The sequence below is a fragment of the Odontesthes bonariensis genome, chromosome 22 (assembly GCF_027942865.1).
Source record: "Odontesthes bonariensis isolate fOdoBon6 chromosome 22, fOdoBon6.hap1, whole genome shotgun sequence".
Taxonomy (NCBI): Eukaryota; Metazoa; Chordata; class Actinopteri; order Atheriniformes; family Atherinopsidae; genus Odontesthes; species Odontesthes bonariensis.
Window position 1 is genome coordinate 23667735 of NC_134527.1, and position 25414 is coordinate 23693148.

The following is a 25414-nucleotide window of genomic DNA, read 5'->3' on the forward strand; positions in this document are numbered from 1 at the left end:
CCATTTCTTCTTTTTGTCCTCCACTTGTCCAGTTTCTTGATTTTATTTTAAGGACACACTGCACACCATTCTGAGATGTGCCACGTTTCCATCTAATATTTCTTTGGGAGTCACCTTGTTGGTACAAAATACTATTTATGCTTGCCAAACTGTTATCTTGGGCACTGTTCATTGAGAAAGAAATGGGAACAAATGATTTGCCTTTGCAAAAGGCTGCAAGTTACAAATTGTCTAAAGATACACTTTTAAAATTGCTTGTTTGCTAAGTTGTCTTTTATGTGTAGACACAACACTTGTTCATTACTTGAGTGACGTTTTTTTTTTTTTTTGCTCTACTAATTGGCTAACAAACAAAAAACGCATTCCTCTGAAAAACAAGAACCTAAAGAACTATGGTCTATGGTTCAAGACCACTTTTAAGATTAGACGAAAATCACTGAAAGCTAATTAGAAAGAAATGAGGGGTGGTTTAACACTTGAACATTTCTGAATTATTTTGATTTATTTTTGATTATACCAGTATCACGCCCAAAGGAAACCTTATAAGGGTACTTGGGATAATGTTAATTATACACACCGAGGTCAGGCTATGTATAATTTTTTATTGTGTATGTCCATGCTGTCTAGTTCATATCTATTTTCGGTTTTCAGTCATACTGAATATAAGGTTTTTCGCACAGTTTGTGTGCAGTTGTAACATGATCAGTATACCGACATTTACGCAGAGTACGTGAAGGCAGCATTTCAGTCAGCTACAGCGGCCGTGACTCCGGTGCATTTATCGGCCGTTGGTAGCGCTGTTTCTTCAACCGTCAGTCAACGGGAAGAAACCAAAGGGGAAAGGCACAGCACAGCACAGCACAGCCGAGTGGAGGTGGAGTCTGTAGGTGGGAAGGGAGAAGAAAGGGGAAAGAGGAGGAAAACGGGGAAGGCAGATAGCACCGAAACGGGGGGAGAACGTGGATGATTTACGCTTTAAAAGTTGCATTACAACTAATTCAAGAGTTTGCGGCAGACAGGAATAGAACAAGATGATAACGCCTTACTTCCTAGAGAATTTCTGGGTAGGTGGTGCTTTTTTTTTTTATTGTTCGTGGTGTTTACACCGGTGGGACTCTTCATTATTCTCTTGCTATGTTGTCTTTCTCTATCATGTCCATGTCAGTAAGAAAGTCAAGTATTATTCAGGTCGCGGAGGCAGCTGTCTGGTCCACACGCCGGCTCGGTGGTGGTGACGCTGGCCAGCGCCGCCAGACCAACCGGTCAACAACCCCGCGGCCATCGTTAATTTTCGTCGGCGATTATTTTGCTACCCCGGGGTTTGGGCCTCTGTGAACCTATCTAACTTGAGAGCTCACAGCGTCCACTCCTTCTTCCGTTAATTGGCTGCGTCTGGATTTCTTGGAATGTTTACGGTCAATTCCACGAATGCTATTGGACGCTTTGGCTGTCAGTCTCAGCCTTTCGTCGTGCGCGTCATTTTCTTCCGTAGCAAAGTTTCAGTGAGAGGCCAGATGTTTAAATAAGTTAGAGGAGATTCATAAAAAGGAGCCCACCTCTTGCTGTATCGGTTCATATTTTCTACAGCTGCTGCTGTCGTGGCTGGGTTAGATGGTGTAGTGTGTGCCTGTGTACCGCTAAAGGTCATCTCACCGCCGATAATTTGACGTGGCTATGTTAAAGCTCGTCTTCCTGTTGATTCTGTCCTTTTAAAACTTCTCATTAGAATAAAATCAGGCAGACAAGACTCTCATTAAAATTAAAAACAACTGCTGCTCTGATATACCAAGTGTTCGTCACGGTGCTGATAATTACTCATAAATATAGCCATATTTTTATTGTATCAAATAATGAGGACTCTTTGGTTGCCCCCCCCCCCCTTCTTTAATACTTTATATAGATGCAGTAAATCGGCTGAGAAAAGATGGGTCAATATGTATTTAATTTTATTACTGAATTATTCTATTTATTTCTTTGGTGTTTACCTTTTAGATTACATCTACTGTTGCCAAAACATATATTTTTACATACTTACTAGCTTTAGTTCTGACTTGTTGAAACATAACTTCTGACATGTTTGTGTTTTAGGCTGTTGCAGTTTTTCTTTGTGTCAGTCAACCAGTAACTCAGCTGGAAACAGTCTCTTGTCATTCTGTGGCATGTTTTCTGTAAGGTGGGAACCTAGTTTTTAGCCTCACTTGACCTCAGTTACTTGTGGTGAAGGCTAGGGAGGATCTACTGCTTACAAAGCTGATATAACCAACGTGAAATGAAAGTGACTTTAAGCTAAGCCTCAAAAAGTAAAGCGTTGTCACCCCGTCATGTTTTTATTTCTAAAGGAGATCACATCATTAACTAAACGGGGGAAAAAAAGGAGAGCTGAGACACTCCTGATTCTTCAATCTGCCCTTTGTGCCCTGCAGTGAGCCACAAGAGAATCCAGTGATGGCAATGATCAGCTGTGTGTTTAACATGCAGAGCACACACACACACATACTTGGCATTAGGGGATGCATCCATTTCCCTTTTGACTTGACTACAAATCTTTGCCACAAGCAGGCACATAGGCGCATTAATCTTGTCAGATGTGAGGATTTTTCAGCCTATTTCAGTTTAGCAAACGAGACAGGACTGATGTGCTTCTTTCCTGGTTTGTAATCTTGGCTTGAATCTCTGATGTAAATCTCTCCCCTCAGCTGAAAAAACAAGTTCTTTAAGGAATTAGGAGCCAGACATGGTGCAAAAATGTTGTTTCTCTGTCAAAGTTGCTGCACTTGACTGGTCGCTGGCAGCAGCATTTCCGCTCACTGGATTCACTCACGGGCCCAGTCTCATTTCCCTTTTTTTTTTTTTTTTTTTTGAGTGTGTGTAATATAAGTTCAGTATGTGGGATGTGTTCTGAGAGGTCTCAGTATGTGGTGTGGTGGCAGACTTTCTAACATGAATCTATGAGCTCATGTTTAATATGCTGTCTGTTAGACTGCAGCATGTCATGGGAAAATAAGATGGCAGTGTGATAAGCACACACTGTTGATACAGCCAACAGGATGGCCTTTTCTCCCCTGTCTGTATGCTTGTGTGTGGTCTGAAAGGTTCACACAGAATTTACTTGGCTCAGAAGTTATGGTCAGTCATGTGAAGTGTCATGCATTCACAAATCCATCCATACAAGCTGAGTTAGGAGTCACAATTAGTCATAGATCAACCTGCTTTTTGAGGTATCCTGCTATCCCCCCACATGTCACATTCTGTGGTCTTCTTGATTCATATTATTGCTTTTCTATATAACATGCAGCGTGTTTATACTTAAATAAGCTCAGCCTGTGTTTCCTGTTGTTAGTTTGATGAGTTGCGATAGCTGGGTGCACCACTCTGTGACCTCTGAGGTCACATGACTGAAGCCATATAAGGGATCATGGTTTAAAGAGCCCATATTATGCTCATTCAGAGGCCCTTTGTGTTTTTTGGGTGGTCTGCTAGAATAGGTTTATGTGTTTAAACGTTCAAACATTTGTGACTTGACACTTGTGTGTCAAGCCTCATCCTTCTCTGAATGGTTGGCTGGCTCAGCAGAAATTACACTCCTGATCTATGAGTTGAAGCACAGTCCTCTTAAAAAAAAAAAAACCTGGACTTTACTGTACTTGTTTGCGCCATAATCACACTCATAACAGGTCGAGACTCCTGCAGAAGTTGCTGTCTTGAACAATTTGCAATGTTTTCATTCAGCGTTACTTACAACTCGGCCTTTATTTTTCATACATATACCATCAGGGAACGTGAACAGCTAACAGAGAATGTGAGGGTAATGTGTTGCTTGCTGGAACAGGAGCACCATCATCATGTAAGAAATACTCTCTCATTACCTCTGCCTACTACCATTGCTGTTGCTTTGTTTGGCTAAGAACCCTCAATTCTGGTGCAGAAGGAAGGGGAGAGATAGAGAAAGAAAAAGGAGAGAGACTATGGACATTATCACACCCTAGCAGGAGAAATTGAACTGAGAAGCTGGATGTCAGATCGGCTAATGAACATGGCAATATAATGCTATAATCTTACCCCCTGCAAAATCTGACCCCCTTCCTTTTGCTAGTTTCGGAACGTAAGCAAATTATAATACTTCCTAACATGTTCAGCAATGTGTTTACTTTATTGAGTTGTATTTTTTTTTATTCACTATATTGAAATGAAGTGTGTTCTAATCTTTAAACTAATTAAAGACACATTTTTAACTTGCTGTTAACAAGACAGATTTGCTTAACATTTGGTTATGAGGAGTTGAAATGGACTGAGATGTGATTTTAGAAGTTGATCCTACAGTTGGAGCATAGAAAACATCATCCTGAAGTTAAAATTCAGGGTCTGTGCATACAAGACGCCCTCAGAGCCAGCGGGAATACAATAGGGCATCCAAACACAGCAACGGGTGACGTCAGCTCCTCGTTCTATGTAGCACGAAAGATAGGATTCAAATTGGTCTTCAAGCCTCTCATTTCTGGTTGTCAACATTTTTACATTGGTCTAGCCTGTGGACCTTTGACCAGATCTACATTGGATGCCCCGTTCAGATCAAGCGGCGTAATAAATAGATAGAGATAGATGTTTGATAAAAAATACAGCAGGGTTGTTGCCAAACAACATGGCAGTATTAGATAAATGAATAAAGTTATGGACTGCTGAATACGTTTCATTCAACACAGTTGGATGAAAATGAAAATTTTCTACATTTTTGGAGAAATTCAGCTCTGTTTTAAAACATTATATGTTTATATGTAAGTACAGAGCAAATTGAAATATTCGACACATGAGCTGCAGGAGGTTAACTGCACAATTTATTGTGACAATGTCCTCAAAACTAAAAGTGATTCAATTGATCTTGAGTTTCTCAAGATAGCAAGAGTGCATGAGGAAACAATGATGGCTGCTCCTTCTACTGTGCTTTGTTCAAGGGTGTGCCAGACGAGCTGCTAGGTGTGCATTCTGAGAATGGGTTACACAATGAGGAACACGAGTCGCTGAAATAGCTGGACTAGCATAAAAGGCATTTCAGGAAGTTAAGTTGCAGTGTTCTCTGTGTCGGAGAATAATTCCCATATGTGTGGATATAAGCTTTGCACATCTTTAACATAAAGCAAAATGCTTCGTAGTTCACTTAAAAAAGAGGGAAAACCAAACCTTTAGGGGTGAGGGAGAGTGTCATATTGAGCTAAGTCTAAATTTTATTTGATTTATTTATTGTTCCCTGTTTCTGTCAGTTGCCAGGGGAAAATATTCGCTCAAAGCCAGCTAAAGGATACTTATCCTCCCTACAATACATTTTACACTATTATGTGATGAATTAACATAAAGTACAAGAGGTAGATTTATTCCTGAAATAGCAAACCGAATGTCTTACCCTGTTGTGCACGTTCACAACAGCCCACCTTTCGGCACAAGTTAGGGAATCGTTCAGTCATATGGATAAAACAACTCTGAAACGAGGAAAAACATCCTGCTTAGTTCACTGTCGTTCTCTTTTGTTGTTAGAGGGTAAAACTGAGACAACTGGGGCTCTCTCTGTGTCATGGGTTATGTTACTGCCTGTCAGGCAAGAAACACTTGATTCTCTACACACAGAATATTGCGACTTGTATTGTGCTCTAACAGAAAGACGATGAATTCCTGTCCTGCTCTGCCCAGCAGATGTTAGATGATAAACTGTAGCTCTGTGGGTTTGTGTCTTTCCTTCAAGGTGGTATTTCAGATTGGGGGTGTCAGTTACTTTGCTTGTTTCTCTAGAATAACATCGATGATGTTGTTGTGTCCAAATACAGTAAAAGGTTGCTAAAGCAGTATGTTGTTTGTTTTGCAAACATGGTTCTACAGCATGAAGCTTTGCTGATGTCACTGTTTGGGTTTTAGGCTCTGCTCATTAAAATCTTCTCTTGACTTTGGAGAAACTTCATATGAGACCACGATACGAGTGTTCAGTGCTCCCAAAACTTTTGAACCGGCAACCTTTATGTTTACACGAATCAGGGAATCTTGAACCTTATTTTGTTGTCAATTGTGTTGTAATTTATATGTTTTTTCTGATTTTAAAATAAATTGTGAATGAGACAAGTCTTTTCAGCAAAAGCATCGTCCAAATGTGACGTAAGCTGTCTAGTCGCAGGACTGTTGCCTTCATTTTTTTAGTTGGCCCAAAGCCCACAGAGAGCCATGTAGTCTGAGCAAAGCATGCCACAGCCAGGGTTCAAACTCACTGATGGTAAAGGCAGAGGTAATATCGGACAGCTGACAGTGTTTATGATTTCTTCCTGTTTGTCTGAAGTTGTCTACTTCAGGACTACTGCTCAAACAAACCATGGCTGATATGTGCCAACCTCTCAGCATGTTATCCTGCCTTCGGCGTGGAGCTGAGCTGAACTCAAACCATGTTAGTCCAAGCACGAGTGCTTCTGAATTTCACAATGCGTGGTTGGAATATTAAACGCTCAGTACGGTGCAAAACTGTGTCTTACTCTGCTCATATAGATACAGTTTAATCCTAATTTCTTCTCTTGTAAATAAATGTCGTCCGTGGTTCATTTAAAAAATCCCACGTTTTCCAATTTCTTCCATTTGTTGCTCTGGTTTGTTATAGATTTAATTTTTTTTGTCCCAGAAATAATTCCAGTTTTGTAACTTGTGAAAAGTAAAAAACGCCCTCAGTTGTTTCCTGTGTTTGTTTTTATTTTTCTTTTGTATTCATTGATATCGCTGAATAGGCCTTCTTCCTGTTTCTGTCTCTGCTGTGTTTGGAGCCGCTTGTTTTCATTCACCGCCGTCACTTCCCTGTTTTGTAGACTGATTGGCCAATTGTCAATGTCGATCTCATTGTGTTTGTTATAGCTTATGCAATATTGTGAAACCCTTGAGTAATACTAGTGTCTGATTTAACCACCTTGACATGTATTGTGTGCTGTAGTTTGCATGTCACGGCTTCATCTGTCTTTAACAGTTATCTTGTTGCAACAGGAAGCACATCCCAGTGGTCTGCTCGCAGGAGTAACATACAGGCTGCTGAGCTGTAGCTTTACAGCAGGATGCTTTTCTTTTAATGTCTGTTTGCTCAGCAAATATACTGTACTTCTGTTGGACCTAGCATTGAGCTTTTTGACACAAACTTCGTGAACTTTCATCGGTGTGGAAAAAACAAAGCTAAAGCCATGCCTTAAAGCAGCATTAATGTATGCCAAACTACTGGCATTGGATCACTCCAGGGTCTTACAAATATCTGTGATAGCCTGGGCTTCAAGTTGAAACAGAGATTTAGACAAGAATGAGGGTGAAATACGATGTAGCCTACATCAGATGTGTGAGTCGCTTTGTCTTTGTCAAGTGCTATTCTTGTTAAATCAGACTCACCACTTTGGTCCGCTCTGCATTTTTTATCACAGTATATCTTTATTTACCATGTTTCACACAACATCGAACAGACTACCACAATCAAAATATGCTAAGCTATGCAACTGTCTTCACCGCAAGTCATAGTTTGTATTTTTCCACCTAAATTTTAATGGAGAATGATGAGGAAGTCAAGCGGTTCCTTCTCCTCTCAGAGGCAACAAGTAGATTTTAAGTAAGCTGTGCAATGAATGTTGTGTTATTAAAGTTTACAGTGTAGATCACTTCCTACTGGCTGCCACTGAAGTTGAGCAAGAACCCAGAGCCATGATTATTTTACAAAATAAATGAGCTCTCACCCCCATTACAACCCCAGCAGCAGTAGAAACATTCTGGCTGTTCTCCATCTTGTTTAAGACATTTGCTTTGTTTGGGAAGGTCAGGATTCCAGTAACAGTTTACAGGATATATAAAACAACTTGTGGCCTTCCTCAGGGTCATTATAAAACATCCAAGAATCAGCAGGGAAAGTATTAAATGGAAAGAATACAAACCAACCATCCATATTTTGACCAATGGGCACTGGGCACAAAGTTAAATGGTTTAGAATCCATCATTTTGCCTGGGACAGTGCAATAAATCCTCAAAATGTCACCATAAAAACGATAAAAAAGCAGAAGTTATGAACATACTAAAAATGTGTAATGTATAATAATGCAAACAACAGTAAAAGCACATAATTAAGAGATTAAGAAAACAAAAATGGTGCTCTCTTTACATTCAATTGTAGCAAAGTAAGAAAGCATTTCCATGTCAGTGTTTCCACTGCAGGATGTTTTATAAGGGAAAGAATAACCAGCCACCAGCTGAATTTAACTAAACAAACAGGTAGGGGCCTGCCATTGGAAAAGCACTGCAGTAATTAAATGTTTCTGTAACCATAACGAGTGATGCACTGATTTGCTTTCCATTACTTAAACTACTGTGTTGGAAAATACCTCCTGTGGTTGTGCAATATAAGTTATTCTGTTTCTAAAGCATTGACTTATTTGTCTGCATTAAGCAAATAAAACAACTAAGGGGATGGCTAAAACTGCTAGAAATATACTGTGAACTAACTTAGAGGATAGTGGTGAACCATCACCTTCAAAGAGGAAGTGTGGTCAGAAGAAAAGAGATTCTTTAAATGTTTTGGAGAAAATCAACTAATGGCAATGTTTAATAGCAAAAGTAAGACAAAAACTAGTCCCAGGCAAAATCAAGGTTTTAAGGCTAAACAGCTGTTTAGCCTAAAGAAAATCACTAATCAGTGAGGCTAATTGAGGGGAGGAAAAAAGGCTGCTTCAATTTTCTGGGTAGCACAAAGATTGGTCTCTGGAACAGTAAAAAACAAGAACATGTGGTCTGAGTCCAGAGTGATGGGTGCATCGGGGTAAGAAGAGCGACGGATCGAGTGCTGCTAACATCGTGCCTGCTGTAAAAGCTCTGGAGTGGCGAGTGTGGGTCACACATCCTGTCGGAGATAATTTCTTATCACTCTTACAACCACATGCCTTAGGTTTCTATCTCTCTAAAACATTGTCACCTTTAAATGTGTGTTTTAGGGCTCTGAAATCTTGAAGAATATGCCAGTAGATTTGGGTCCTTGATGTTCTTAGTTTTTAGACTAAATACTGTGGGGTAGGCCTAAATAAAGTTTGGTTTAACCATAGAAGATTCCTCAGTTTGCAGATAACTAGTTTTCTGCCTTTACAAGCCAGTCCTCTTTGTAGATTCTTTAATGTAATTTGGTTAGCTTTTCTTCTTTGCTGTTATTGAAATATATCACAGTCTGTGAGTTTGGTTTAGAGGGAAATTGGCCTTGTTTGGTTCAGCTACTTAGCAGGATCTTCTGAGCTAGCTTAACTTGGTGAAAACCTAAACTACCGTAGATGCTTCACACAGACACTGATATATATATTTGTTAGTTGTCCTTTCTTTTTACAGTCACACATAAGCCAACAATTCTGAAAATGTAATAACATGACATGATAAACAATGTCCTTTAAAGCTAATGTGATCTATTTACTCTTATTCAGTTGTAATCCAGAATAGTGAGTTGGAAATAATCAAAACCAACGTATCATTTGTAGCAGTATTAGGGACTCACTATATTTGTGATAGATATGTTTATCACGCTCGTAAACCTAAGCCCAACAGTTTTGTTTTGCGGATATAAATTATTTAGAAGTACATTTGCATTTTTAAAGCATTTGTGCTACGGGACACCGTAACCTAGCGGCGTGGTTACAAACAAACTCTTACACTATAAGTTCTTGCATTAGACCCAGTCTGCTGCTGTTTTAGATCACTTTTTGAAACATTCTTATCCCAAACATGGCCAAGATGAGCATGATTGACCAGAGGCTGCTGCAAATGCAACTTGAGGCTATGCAGACAATGAGGATGCTGATGGTAGAAAAAGTGTTTATGGTAATGAATGATCTGGGACTGGTGTACGGTAGTGTTGTTGTTGTTGCTGCTACTGCTGCTGCTTTTCCGCGGACTAATGTTTGTTGGCTTTGTTTTGTCTCTGACATGCAGGGAGAAAAAAATAATGGCTTTGACGTGCTCTATCACAACATGAAGCATGGCCAAATTTCCACCAAGGAGCTGACAGACTTCATCAGAGAAAGGTGAGACACAGGTTGAATGCGGTTGATCTGGCATATTCAGCATGTCACTAATTAACTGGTTATACTTTGTTGGACATGTCTTTCCTGTCCATGTTGTTGTCTGTTTAAGTCAACGTGTCAAGTCAAAACTTGCACTTCCACTTCCTATTACTCTTTATTCCAGCCAAACTCTTATCGGATCTGATAACACTTTGAATTACCCTGTTTGCTGCAGGTGCCCATCTTCAGTAATATCGGCTTGTTCCATAGCAACTACAACGCATGACTTGTCAAGAAATTGCCTCAGATATGTTTCTTAAGAGAAAAAGGCTCAAGAAGAGTCAGGTTCAGTTGCTGTGTGTTTACCATGAACATAAGCCAGTAGATTAGGTCAGGAAACAGCATTCTGAGTCACTGACACAACTGTGAATATTATGCAAACTTAACTTCTTTGTCAAGAGAACTTAAATGTAAGCCCACCTCTACCCTGGTATTATGTTACACAGCATCAGGGTCTGCAGCTTGATAATACCGTAATGATAGCTTCTTTTCAAATCCTTCCCAGCTCCTTGGAGATTAGCTTCACTCTGTGAAAGGTGTTTGTTTATAACCTGCCACATGATAGATGGTCTACCGCTGGAATCCAGCAGTACATTCCTCTGTCTGTCTACCTTTGAAGAATGCTCTCAGTGACTCCGACACTTTAACACATTGTGCACAATTCATAACGCTCACTGAGCTGTGATCATTGCCAAAGATTGTAAAGTGCTATTCATAATGAATGATGACAATTCAAAAGCTATTTAACATTAATATTGTGGCGTAATCCTACACAAAATTTGGTTCTTTTGGATTTTTTTCATGCAAGCGCACATAAACAGTTTATCCTTTAGAGGCAGGGAGTTACGAGGAAAAACTACCAACTTTAAAATAATGTTGCACAAACAGCATACTTTTGTGGAATAAAGCTTGCAGTTCGACCATCAGTGAAGCTTGAACGCACTCTTTAAACCATTCGGCTTTTAGCTTCGGACTTTGCTTAAACATGAACACTCTTCAGTCAGCAGACATACAGTTGTTTATACTACACAATGACAAATTGAAATGCGTTATTCAAAATGAATAAGGGTGAGACTTATTGTGTACTATCAGTCAATGTTATCATATACACGCTTACTTTGCTCAGGCTTTCAGGGTGGCTGGGCTTTTTTCACTTTAGCAACACAAAGTGGTGTTTAAAGGATAAGACCGGTTTTTTGACATTGGGCCCTTGATTTCACATTATAACATGATGTTCTACTCACCCCTGCTTGTTGTTGGTCATTTGGAGCTGTTCCGAAGATATTCGCGAGGCGTCTGGCTGCTCTCTTGAGATATTCGGCCATAAAACGGTTTCCTATGGGCAAGCTTATACAGGCACAAACTATGCTGTTTATAATTTATTAATTACTCTACACTAGCACTGATAACGTGGAGGTGCGTCGCTTACTTAAAAAAAAACGGGTTATTGTAATTTTGTTTTTTTTTTGTCGGAAAGTGGGTGTTACTGACGTCCTTGTCGTGCTACTGCCACAGACAGCCCACACACCTGCTGCCTGTTTATTCATTCGGCTAAAATTCAAAATTAGTAACCCGGATTTTTTTAAGTAAGCGACGCACCTCCACGTTATCAGTGCTAGTGTAGAGTAATTAATAAATTATAAACAGCATAGTTTGTGCCTGTATAAGCTTGCCCATAGGAAACCGTTTCATGGCCGAATATCTCAAGAGAGCAGCCAGACGCCTCGCGAATATCTTCGGAACAGCTCCAAATGACCAACAACAAGCAGGGGTGAGTAGAACATCATGTTATAATGTGAAATCAAGGGCCCAATGTCAAAAAACCGGTCTTATCCTTTAATGGTGTCTTTCCTCTCAAAAAGTGCACTATAGCTACCTCTGGTGGTGAAAAAAGCTCAGTGCATGGAGTTGATATATTACTAGTACCTTTGCCATTCTGTCGGTTGACGCCCAGTTCCTTAAAAGCATTTTTAGGTTACGACAACATTTGATTACCTGTACAGAGCATTAAAGCATTAAAAACACTGTTTTATCCTGTGTCTTTTCTATTATTCAAAGTGGACATGATGTACGTGGAGATGAACACGATAAAGGCTCATTAATTGACATGAAAATTGTCACATATTAGCTTTATTCTGGTCTTTATGCCATCACATAGTGCCTTAAATCCACATTGTATACTGAAATTACATCTGTCATGCTTACTGTTATATAGTACTGTTACTACATACTATTACTACATTATGCAAACAGTAAATGATACTGTATACTGCCTTATTAAAGTAGGTTATTTGTCTAAGATTAATTTCTGTCCAATTTTCTAGTTAGATTCAATCTTTGTTCTTTAACAGACACTATAAAATAATAATATAATTAATAAATAATAATGTAATTTTTACTGTCTTCACTGAAAATTTCATTACATTTAGAACTTTTAAACAAATCCAGCAGCAACACAACACACATGGGTGTGTGTGCTTGACTGGCCTGCCTACACTCTGGATCTGTGTAATATAAAAGATGGTTGGCCCATCATTATGATGAGAACAGCTACTTCAAAATGATGAGAAGCTGAAATCTTCAACTCAGCAGATATGAAACTGCAACAGTTTGTATCCTCAGCTCCCAAATCATTTTGGTCATCAAGTGTCCTGGAAAGGAAGGCTGATGTAACACAACTTCTCTCCCAACGTTTTAGTGTTGCTGGCATCAAATTCTAGATTTATTTATATTTTTTCTAAATTTCACAATCATTTTGTATCCTTGTACCTTTTTAAAACTTCTATTTGAAACAGATGTTAATCTGTCAAATAATCTTTGATCCTATTCAAACCATTTCCATTATTTCCCCTTATTTACATTTTAACTTCATTGCAATGGCACCACAATACCGCTCCCCTTTCCTTTGCTGTGCTTTAATGGACCTAAATAGAGAAGTGGATGTTTATTTTTAGCTGCTTCACTTCTGATCTCCAACCAGCTGCGTTTTGATGACCTTCTCTTGACATTAAACTGTTGAGGCTGTTTGTTAGATTTGTAGTTGAAGTTGATCATATGAAATTAGTGATTTCCTAAAAAGAATGTGTTCAAATGTTTATTGCCAGTAAATAGCTGCTCTTCGGCAGGGTTTAATATTGATTATTAAATTAATATTATGCTTACAAATCAATGGTGTGCAGAAAAAGGCAAATTATTCATCAGTATTAGGTGACCATTGACCTTCAAATCAAATCAAATCAAATCAAATTTATTTGTATAGCACATTCAAAAAGTGCTTTACATAAAATAAAAGCATTGCAGCAGGGAGTGCAAGAAGCATTAAAAATACATAAAATAATATAAAGAGAAACAAATAAAATCATTTAAATGAATTTAAAATCAGGCAACAGTCTAGATAAGTTAAAAGATATTTCATGCATAGACACATGAGAACAGAAATGTCTTTAACCTGGATTTAAAAATGTCTACATTTGGTGAAAGTTTAATCTCCACTGGCAGTTTGTTCCACTTGTTTGCAGCATAACAGCTAAATACTGCTTCTCCATGTTTAGTCTGGACTCTGGACTGGACCAGCTTAAATTTCACGATCAGTACAGCCCAGTTGGTAATATTTAAGGCTAAAATGAATCTAATTAAGTTGCCTTTGTCTTGAAGTGAAATCAACACAGTTTGTGGCACTCGTAAATGCTGAGCATTGATCAATAATCTGTTATACTAACAAGAAGGACACTCCATTGCTAGTGTCCTATTTTTTGGGTTGAAAGAAAATGCTCTGGATCCACACCTCCGTTCACTCTGCACATATCCCGCCTCTCTACCAACTTTCAAGAAATTTCGCTCAATCAATTTCACATAATCTTGCTGGGGAACTAAAAAGAAATGCATCTTCGGCGAAGGGCAGAACTTTCTTGCATGAGCCAAGTTGAATTTCACACAACGAAAGGTAAAACAACAACGTTTATGTCAGAGAATAAAGCCAAGAGATGCGTATAAAAAAAAAAAAATATATATATATATATATATATATATATATATATATACAGAAAACAGCTGTGAGAGATGAGGATATTTTTCTTTAAAATGTGGGTTGTTTGCAGTGTGCAACATACAGTATATATTTTAGCGTCTACTTTCACTTGCTTTGGTTAAGATCCACTAGCAGTATTCTTGGATTTAGTTTTTTTTTTTTAAAGACCGAGGCTGTTGTTGACACTCTCACAGTGGAAACAATACGACAAAGTATAGAAATGAGCAGCCATTATGATATTGAAGTTGAAATGTTGCCCATATTGCTTCTCTTTCTCGTTGCATCCTATGCCCTTACTCTGTTTGTCTGTGGGATGTTTGTGTTTTCCTGCATAATGGATACAGGTTTGTGTCTGTGCATGTGCACGGCTGTCCCGTTTCCTCCCGGCTGACCTTGTTCCTGTGGCATTGCCGCAGAGAGAAGCTGGCTGAGCGGGACATGCATAATTCAGACTTTCGCTGTTACACTGATGCACTTTTTCCTCCGGTCACTTTGTTGCAAAGTGAAGGATTAAAAAAAGGAAATTGGGGGAAGCAGCGGATTCAAACAACAGCTTTCATACTCTGTCATCTTCAACATGAAGTTCATGAACAAATCACAAGCCAAACCACATACATTTGCCCACACACAGTACATGTGGTCAAACATTTATGTTGTAAGTTCTGAGTGTTTTTGGCAGTTTCATGTGTTCAGTCGTGTGTAGTTTCAGATACTTTGGAAAAACTTCATCCTGTACTAATGCTTTTAACAGGAACCGTTCATCTTTCATCACTTTAACAAGCTGTAACACATAATCTGTGTATTTTATTGTATGTTTTGTTGAATATTTAAATTTTTTTTTAGGAGTACCATTGAAGAGGCATATGCTAGGTCAATGACCAAACTCGCCAAGTCAGCGGGCAACTTTTCTCAGCTCGGGTGAGTCCAAACAGTTTCCAAGCTCATGAAGGAAAAAAGCCAGCCGGTTTCATGTGTATTTTAATAATTCTATGTCATCCTTTATCACAGGACATTTGCTCCAGTGTGGGATGTGTTTAAGAGCTCAACAGAGAAGCTGGCCAGTTGTCACATGGAGCTAGTGAGGAAACTACAGGAACTTATAAAAGAAGTTCAGAAGTATGTGGAAGAGCAGGCCAAAGCACACAAGAAGGTGGGGAGCCGTCGAATCAGCGATCAAGCTGTTTAATAATATAAACTGACAAAAGGAGAAAGAGTTGAGACGTGAACAAATCACACCGGGAGCAGCACGTACAAAACATGGCGTCTCTGCCATTGCGATGTCAGTTCTGTTCTAAACAGAGGATAGTTCAAAAGGCTGAGGAAGAGTAGAGTCAGGCCCAGGATGATGGGAGCTTTGAGTAAGATCTTTACCATCTCTTGCTCACACACACTGACATACTCCCGTAGGCCTGGGCAGTACATCTGTATTTTAAGTTTTAATTGATTATATATTTATTTAATTTTGTTTTTGTTTTTAACATAAAATGAAATGAGATAATACGATTTCATTTAGTATATCTGTATTCTTTTGTGTAAAGATAACAATGACACCTCCATTTAGGCCAAAATTCAGCATAGTTTGTTAGCTGTAGCTGCTTCCTGCTGAAGTGAGGAACCACAACAGCCCAGTGTGAGGAAAGTTCTGTAAATGCACAACAATGAGCCCCAATCAGGGAGGGGCTGGGATTTGGCGTTAATGGGCTGCATTTCAATCACTAAGAGTAATAGAGAAGCAAACGGATGTTAAGGTCTGTCAGTGAACTCATTCCAAACACTTAGTTTTATATGAAGCCGTTATATTTACTTTAGTGCTGCATATCTAGAGAAAATGGCAACATGTATATGACTTATTGCCATTTATTCCAAAAATAGAGAATATCCACTGAGTCTTAAAATGCAAGCAAACACCAGCTCTAATTCCTGACTCTGGTGTTTCATATGAGATCAGATTGCTTTTTGTTTTGGCCAATAAATGACTTCTTGTTTGTCAGGTTTATGTGGAGTGTGGATAATTGGGTTGGGTTATCTCCAACTGAAATGAAAAAATCCTCCCAGGTGTCATTTTTTTTTCTTTAAAATTAATTATTTTGGTTGTTGTAAGTGGTTTTCTGCTCCAGTTTTAAATTATTTCCCCTCGAGTCAAAAAAAGAAGTTGAAACTACATCATGTACATGAAACATAAAATAATAACGTTCTTTCAAAATGGAATCCACTAACAATGCGGTCTTATGAGGCATTTTATTTCACCTCATTCCTCTATCTCCCCTCTTTGCTGAGCCACTGTATCAGCTCATATCTCATGCATGAAGCCACAGAACACAAAATAAAATAGGAGCATTGAATTAGCAGAGTTGTGTTCGAGCTTTCAGCAAAACAGAAAGGCTGTCACAGTTTCTCTCCGTCTCTTCCCGCACTCCGAGCCCCTCACTGCTTTGTTTCTTAGGCTACTTGCTGACACAATGCACAATGGGTTTAAGCAGTGTGATCAGCTCCTGTAGATCTTTAAGATTCGTACGTGATATAAGATTTTACTGGTTGTTGTTTGGTTTCACCATGGATGTTTGTGTTAAATGATAATTGTGCCATAACTGAAAGGGTTCGGTGACGATCGTGATGGGTAAGACCAATGATCATCTGAGCTTACTGTGTGGTCACTGTAATTGGAAGCCATTACCCCTTGTTTAAACTTTTTTTTAAAATGTCCTTTTAATGCTTGAAGTTGATATGAAGGGCTGTGTGTTAAGATCAAATACAGAGTTGTATACATTTTTTGATAGATGTTATATAGCTTTAATTGCTTCCCGCTGTGCCATGCCAAGGGTCTGTATCAAATGCGTGAGAATGAAACAGTGGAGCTGAATAGTATTTTACTAGTCCCATAAAGGGCCTCTGTCTACACTGAACTTTTATTTGCTATTTTTTCAGTCACATAATAAGCAAGGGTGTTCCAGGACAAGTGTTGACTGTTTATTATGCTGAGGTGCAATGGGTGAGACTTGCTCATATTATTTGGCCTGTTAAATGAATAAATGGAAAAGATGTGTGTGCTTTCAGACAAAAGAAGAAGTGGCACCAACCCTGGAAGCTGTCCAGAACATCCAGAGCATCTCTCAGTCGCTTCAAAAGTCCAAGGAGATCTACAATGCCAAAACGGTTGAGCAGGAACGCCTCCGCAAAGAGGGGGCCACCCAGAGAGATGTGGACAAGGTGGGAGGTCACACTCGTACACACACACATACGCACATAATCATGGTATGGTAATAAGGCATGATGAAGTGTTCTAATGCTTAAGTCAAAGAAACCTTAACCCTGAAAGGTTCTGGCCTTCAGATGTTGCATGAAGATTAATTTTCTTGATGGTGTTTCAGTTAATCCTGGAAAGTGGAAAGTCATTGTCAGTGATACATTATTTCTATCCATTATCTGTTTGCTTACACTTCACAGGCCGGAGTGAAAGCCAAAAAAGCCACAGAGACGTACAAATCTTATGTGGAGAAATATGCCACAGCCAAGTCGGAGTTTGAACAGAAGATGGCAGAAACTGCACAGGTATAATAAAAGTGAACCGACTCTCCTGTTCTGTGTTTGCATGCTTTAATGAAATATGCGCTCACAAACTCTGCTTATTGTCTGTCTTTGTGGTATGCAATACATTATTGTGTAATCTGTCAGTCCAGTGTGTGTCTGTTCCACATTTCGTGCCCTGCATCATCTCCAGATTGTGTTTTTTCCTCCTTAACGGAATCGCTGTGGAAATCCCTAATTGGATCCATCTGAGAGGCTGATTAGATAAACTCCTAATTAAAATCAGATCACCAGTATTTGGACCCCGTATCCTCCTGTACCGCAGCAGCGCCGCCACTAGCGCTGGTTCCAGTTAGCCCAGCTTTTTTGTTTCCCCCCAAAGAAAGCGCTGTTGTTGCTCTGCTTCCCTGGGATCACAGTCTACGGCTCATCTCCCCTGCCGCACATGTGGACGTATATTCTAAACACTGAGCACATGTGCTCTCTGACATCACTGGGCTCCTACATGTGCATCCTCTTTGTCTGATTGTGTCTTATGTGTGTGTCTAGCTAGCAAAAAACAGAAATGGAATTCTATTTTGTGTCTTTATTTATGTGGTGTACATGAAGAATCTGTGTTTTTCTCCTCTATTCATGTTGTAATTTTCCACTTTAGGATTATGAACACTCAATCTCTCTGGTTTATCACAAAAAGTCAGATGCCAGAGTTCAAGTTTGTGATATATTATTTTCTGCTGTTAAAAGCCAGAAATGAATCCCCACCAATCAATATTATGACCACAACTGGCATCTTGTGAAAAGAACTATATGTGTGAGTGCCATAGACCACCCATACAGACACATATGAAGTCACATAAACAGAATGAGGAAGCAAGAAGAAGAAGATGTTCTCCTGGCTGGATTTTTTTTTGCCCTGAAGTTATTTCTGTTTTCATGTCTTTTTAAAAAGACAGACACCATGATGCAAATGTGTCAACATGCGGTTAATATGACTTCAAGTGAGTGATTTGTTGCATTACAGCACCATAAATATCATCAATCTGTGTTACAGAAATTCCAAGACATTGAAGAAAACCACATTCTTCACATGAAGGAGATCATTCGGTCATACTCACAGTCTGTGGATGAAACGCACATTCAGATCGGAGAGGTAAGTGTCCACACAATGACACATGCGCACATACGTACTCTCAGACATTCCTGTGGGTGGAGTAGGTGTCTTTGTTGACCTGAGTCTGTGCTCACTGGGTTCACTGTCTGTCATCTCAATTAGTGTCATCTTTGATCTCGCTAATCATTTAACTAAGAAGCAGGAAATGGTTAATTCATCCTTTTATACCAAGCAATTAAAAACTGATCAAAACTCCCTCTCAGCCTATCGAAAGCAGCTCCAGAAGTCTGGGCTCTTGCCAAATATGGTGTCTGAGATTTAGAAGTTCCAAACAGGCCTCATTGTCTCTGGAAAAGTGTGTTTAGGTTTGAGAAAATTGCATCAAGTCCAGTTGTGAAGGCTTTCAAACATCATCCAGAACTACATTAGTCAGTATGTAATGCTAACCAGAGATTTAATTTAATTTATTTATTTAGCAATCATACTTACTCGTGCCACACAGAATAAATCAAGACTAACTACAGCCTGCTGCTCTGTTTGCATTAATCTGGAGCTGCTCTGTACAAACTGCAGTAATCCTATTTATTCCCTGTAGGGGGCGACACCGTTCCACCAAATAATCTCCATCTACACAGCTTTGTTGCTAGTTTGAAAAAATTAATCACGGCAGGATACAGCAGGTAACTCATCCCCACAGTTCCTGCCTCTGAGCAGTATAAGCTGCTCTATATACAGGTGGTTTATCTATCTGAATCAGAAAGTCTTTAAGCTGTCTGGGAATTATCATTTGGTGATAAATGGGGCAATGGGAGTGTCATTATTTCATCAAGTTTGAAATAATGACAAGGAAGAAGAAAGCTGGCAGAATTCTGCTTGTTTGTTGGTTTTATTGATGAAGAACAATGTTGCAAACACACAAAATCATACATCTGTCGGTACTAGCATTCAAAATATACAATATTATAAGTTCTGTGTGTTAGACATACACACGTGGCTCTTTTGTTGAGTTGTTGGGAATAATTTTACATTCATGTTCCCCCTCATTTTAGGAAACTCTTTGATGATTAGCTTCTAGAATACAATTACAATTATTCTTGTATTTTGTCCCAATATATTTATGTACTCAAGATCAAATTTACATATGCTGTATTTCTGATATTAATTCTGCAAACTAGGGTTCTGACATAGATTTGTCACACCAAAGGTAAATTAAATACACACAGAACCTAAGCCTTTAGGGGTTTTAAGGGTTGAATATGTCATATGCAGTGTTCACTAGCAAAAAAGAATAAAGGAAAAGTGGGAGTTGTTGATCTTTGGAAAATTATGCCCAATATTATTTGTCAAATTGTGTTTTTCATGTACATTTTTACATTTCATGTACATTTTTACCAGTAAAGTAACGAATTTTGATGAATGTTTAATAAGGCAAAAGTAGATTTAGTCCTTCACAGTGTATCATATAATTATTTGGCAATTATCAGTGGAAATAAATATTCATCAGCACAATTACCAAAAGAACTGTTTTCAAATCAGTTTTTCAACCTCCCTTATTAGATTAAGTGAAACAAAAAATAACCAATAAAATTCAGTGATCAATAAACGCCTCGCCTTCTTCTCTATAACTGCATGAGCCTTCATCTATGGTCTGTTTTTGTGTCTCTCAGATTATCGATCTGTTAATGATCAACTGTCACTGAAGCAGCAACAACCAAATTTTCTTCAGACTTGTGAATTGTCCTCCCTCACATTTGTATCAGGCCTACATGCTCTAAATAGGGTTAATTCTGTCGCGTTTGAGGTCTTTGCTGGTTTGTGAAGAAGTCTTACTCTTGGAAACTGTCCTGCATAAGGGTCATGGCCTTATTAAATACAGCAGGTTTCTTTATTTGTCACCGTTTGAAGAAATTGTCTTTCAGAGAATACCAGCCAAAGATTTAATGAAGGTCTCACTCAGTAAAAATCTGAGCTGTGCTGTTATCTTCAGGAAGGTTTTTATCTTGGTGGGCTTGAACCAGGAGGGTTAGAATGAGAGGATGTGAGAAAAAATAGTGAGCAGCGTAAAGAAAGAGCAATGTCTTGTAAAGGAAGGTTATTTCATATATGAACAGAAAGAGGAGTAGACAGTCTCGAAAGAATTAAACTCGCACGGAGGCAGGTGTGTCTGGGAGTGTGCGTGTTGTGTTTTGCGTTTGTGAACATTTGTGTGTGAGCGAGGATACCTTCAAGGCAGATGCATGTTTTTCGAGCGTGTGGTCAAGTCTCAGTGGGATTAGGTCTTTTTCTTAGTGTGCATGCGTAGGTGTACGTGTGTTTGTGAGAGATGAGTAGGCCAGGCAGGTTGATGACATTAGCGGCCGCCATCATGGCAGCAGCACCTGACAGATTGCGTGTGCTACTCTGAGCACACTTCCTCACCGCAGCAACCTCCCCGCTGCCTCACCCTCACCCCTCCCACCCCTCCCCCAACATCCTCTCCTGCCAGGGCATAGAAGGCTGATCCACTCCACCTCACCACTGGGGCCCGGGGGTGCAGACACATATACGTGTGTGTTTGTTTGTTTGATAGTGGAGCCACTCTGCGCTTACAGTATCACGCACATCTAAATGGTTTGTTGAGATGGCACAATCCTCTTTGTTCTTCATCTTCATGCCTATATATAGCTTCTGCTTCCCCATCACTAAACACACGAGCACACATGCACATCAAAAAGAAACAAGCAAACAAACGGCATTCTTCCTCTGTTAGTGCCCGGGGGAGTATTAGTGCCAGCAACATTTACAGTGGACTGACAGTGAAGTTCAGTATGTTTCTACATGCTAAATAAACAAAGTGAAGGTTATAAATACTAACTGAAAGTGGAGCAACTCAAGTTGAATTGAGACTAACAGTAGCGAACTGTCCCTACTTATCATATCATGAAGCAGTCACATGAAATGGGTGCTATAACTGAAAAGCAATCACTGAACAGTAAGCTTAATACTGGCTTATTTGGCAATAAATTGCACTTCCCCCTACCAGGGATGGATTTCCACATGTTTAGTTTCATCAGTTACTTAGAGAGCGTTGTGAAAATAACATTACATTCTGGTGTACAAAATAATCCATTTATTTGTGTATGTAGCAAAAAAAAAAGAACAAATAAAGCTTATACTAGTGGAACACAAGAGATCATCTTGGGTTGGAACTCACCTTTTCTCACTCTGCCCTCATTTAGATGTCAACTACACTCGTCTGAAGTTCCACGTATCTCATCCATTTGTGACACTGTCATGATGCCAAAATCTATCCACAAATAAACTGTTGCCAAAGCACTCACGACTAACTTTGTTTTAGTTCCTGATATAGTAACAACCAGAACCTGATTTAACTATTTAAACACACTCGCAACAAACAGACTTGCAAAATTCAAACGGTACCAGTTACGCTATTATGACTGGTGAATATTATACTATATTTAAATGTTTCGAGATGCACTGATGGATGTGCTAATGATCATATTTCAGTGGTTGATCGCTTGGTCTAAAATGTGAAGCCAGTGAGGAGATGTACAGCTACTTACTGTCTGTAGACTGTCACCACAACATCTCTGGCTTCGATAAACTCCAAAAAGCTTTAACTAGTGTAGGAAGTCTTAAGTCAACTATTTTTTTCCACAAAAATCATTATGGTGTCATGATCAAGATTCACTCCTTCTGATCAGGGTGCAAGTGGTCCTTTTGAAAATAATTCCTCCATCTTCTTGTCCAACTATGGTCCCTTCTGGCTTCAAGCGAGCATTATGGCGATGGCCGAATGCCGAACTTGTGGCTTGAAACCGCGCTTCACAAACAACTTTATGATGGGTACGCCCACTTTTATTTACAGTCTGTGGTAATAACTGCAGAGCCAATACAAACAAAAAAACAAACAAAACAAGCAAAAAAGCATCAGACTCAATGCAATACCCAATACAATACCCAGAAATGTATTTCAATAATGAAGAGTGACACAAAATAACATTTTTGTTATTTAGCACACAAGCCCAGTCTTAACCAGTACTCATGAACGGTATGACACCCATTGTTGATTTCAGCCTTGCTGCTGTGATGGGTAACCTTTACAGCAGCTGTTATATTTAGATGAAAAGATTTTGATCAGCTTTCGGAATGTTTAGTCCAAAGGTTTTGGGTTAGGGTTTTTTTGGGCTGTGTTTCAGCTATGCAGCGACACATTGAACAATGTAAGCTTTACAGAATTGGAAAGGTCTTGAGCCACCAAATATTCCTTTATACGTTACCATGAAAGCAGGAAATAAGTGCAGCAATATGTTGAAACATGTGCAAACATTAATGGAAATACAGTATGAAAGGCTAAATAGAGTTTGAACAATTCTAATTGGATTGAAAGTCAGTATTTGGTATCAGCACCTTTTTTCTTCAACACAGCCTGAACCATCTTAAACGTCTTTAAGTAGTCTTCAGAAATAGTTCTCAAGACTTCTTGAAGGACATCCCGAAGCTCTTCTTTGGATGTTGGCTGCCTTTTTTTTCGTTCTCTGTCAGGATGATCCCACACTGCTTCAATAATGTTGAGGTCTGGGCTCTGGGGAGGATTCATCCCTCCATAAGACCTGTTGCCACTTATTTTCAGTCCACTTCTTGTGCCATCTGACATACCTCAGGCTTTTCTCCCTGTTTCCATTAATTAAGAAAAAACATTTCTGATGAGACTTGATTTTCTTCCTGTTTCTTAGGGACATAGGCTTTCACGCAATACTGTACATGTTATAAAAGATTGATAATTATGAATTTGAACAAGAATGGGAAATAACGTATGAATATATGAACCAAATTGAACTTGTTTTTTCCATGTGTTGCCCGTAAAGCTGCCATTAAACGTGTGTGTATGTATATATATTTTCTTACTTTGTAGGTCCACAATGAATTTGTGAGGAACATTGAGAACACGTCAGTAGAGAGCTTAATACAAAAACTGTCTGAGAGCAAAGGAACAGGCAAGGAGAGACCAGGTGAGCCACCAGAGCTTTCTATATTTTACTCTCATGACTGATGTCCATGTATGTGCTAACTGTCAATACATTATGTACGTGGATTAAAACTTTCAAGCTGATACTGCCTTCCGGGGGTGGAGGGGTGTATAGAGAGGGGTAATTAGAAATAAGAGAGGGCCATCAGAGGCAATCATAGTAATCTGCTGTAAAGGTAGGCCGGCTTGACATTCCAGTAAGCATGTGACACACAAGGGGGTTTGCTGTGCTTGCAGACTAAGCAGGCATAACCAACTTTTTCAGGAGGTCAGAGCTCAACAATGACTCTTGTGTAAACTTTGCCATGCCACAATTATCAAGAGAATACTCCTCAGACCGCTTTGACTCTACCCCGTCACCACCCTGTGTTTCTCACACACACACACACACACACACACACACCCATCCACACACCCACACACGTCCATATGAATTGATTATTAGTTTTTTAGTTGTAGCTCTGAATCTTTTCATTTGTACTGTTTCAGTTTAACTGACACTATGCACTTTGAATCATGTGACCATTATACCTTGTAATGAATATGACCTCACTATTCTCTGTACTTGTACTACATTACGTCAGGTCACGGGCACAAAGGTCTCACCTCCGCTGTGTTTGTGTGTACACAAGTGGTGACCCCTGTTTCCAAACACTCAGTCCAACGAGTGGTGGCCTTCATTTGTTTGGACAGCAGAATTAATTGAGGTTGAAAAAACGGTCAGAAAATTCCTCTAGTATCAAGCTGTTCATTAGGGATTGCAAAGCAGCTCCGGCCCTGTCAGAAAAATGACCTGCCTGTCCCCTGATGAAATAGCTGAACGGATGGCCGGCCCAGGGCCTTTATATAGAGAGAGAGGTTGAATAAACTTTCTATTGCGGAAACAATCCCAAAGTGACACGCTGCGAGGCAGGGGGGTTCGGAGTGTTCAACGATATCCAGCTGAGCTGTCAACTGGCAGTGGGCCAGGCACGCAAACCCCCTCCACCCCTCTTTCACTCCCAGTGCCATGTGAAGCATATGCAATTTAAAAAACCATTTTCCACTCATGCGTGACTGCATGCTCCCTCACAGAGTAGAAAGAAAAGAAACATCTTCCCTTGTATAAACACAGTCGTCCGTCTGTTTGGGAGAGGTTTAAACAGTTCCTAATGTCTGTCCAGATTTTCGGTGATATTCATGTGTGAGCATAAATATTGTCAGATGCAATAGCAGGATGCTAGCGGCAAAGCTTTCCTGCTCTGCTTTGGTCCTGTGTGGGTCTTCCAGTCATGCTTCCACTTCAGGGACCTTTAGTATTCCTTTTGTTTAACAATCCCAACAACTGATGCAATAATGAAGGAAGGATGATGTCAAGAGTTAAAGATAAAAATATTTGTACCTGTTTTAGGTCCATACAGTGAGGGAATGATGGAACAATAGTGTTTCTGCTGTGACACAAAGTTCTTGAATGAGCGTGCTGATTTTGTTTTGATTGGCATGAAACTCCCCTCACAGTCATTCCTACTGCCATTGTGTATTTGCCAGCGGTGAGGAGGCTTGATATTGCACAGTGGAGTAGATCGGTCATTGGTGTACTTTATCCACTTCACTTGGCGTGATGCAGGCCTCTCGTGACTCGCCGCTTCCCTGCGCTTCAC

At 39.5% G+C, this 25414-nt stretch overlaps 1 protein-coding gene across 9 annotated transcripts in view; it reads left to right on the top strand.

Annotated features, from left to right (window-relative positions):
* Positions 1 to 835: 835 nt before the first annotated feature.
* The window catches only part of fcho2 (FCH and mu domain containing endocytic adaptor 2), a 46212-nt gene continuing 21633 nt past the window's right edge, over positions 836 to 25414 (top strand). For all 9 annotated transcript variants that reach the window (XM_075456238.1, XM_075456240.1, XM_075456241.1 and 6 more), the window contains exons 1-8: positions 836 to 1064; positions 9952 to 10043; positions 14953 to 15027; positions 15118 to 15259; positions 17164 to 17316; positions 17554 to 17658; positions 18686 to 18784; positions 23661 to 23757. In XM_075456238.1, the coding sequence (XP_075312353.1) occupies positions 1032 to 1064; positions 9952 to 10043; positions 14953 to 15027; positions 15118 to 15259; positions 17164 to 17316; positions 17554 to 17658; positions 18686 to 18784; positions 23661 to 23757 (796 nt within the window). In that variant the 5' untranslated portion in view covers positions 836 to 1031. The remainder of the gene's footprint in view (positions 1065 to 9951; positions 10044 to 14952; positions 15028 to 15117; positions 15260 to 17163; positions 17317 to 17553; positions 17659 to 18685; positions 18785 to 23660; positions 23758 to 25414) is intronic.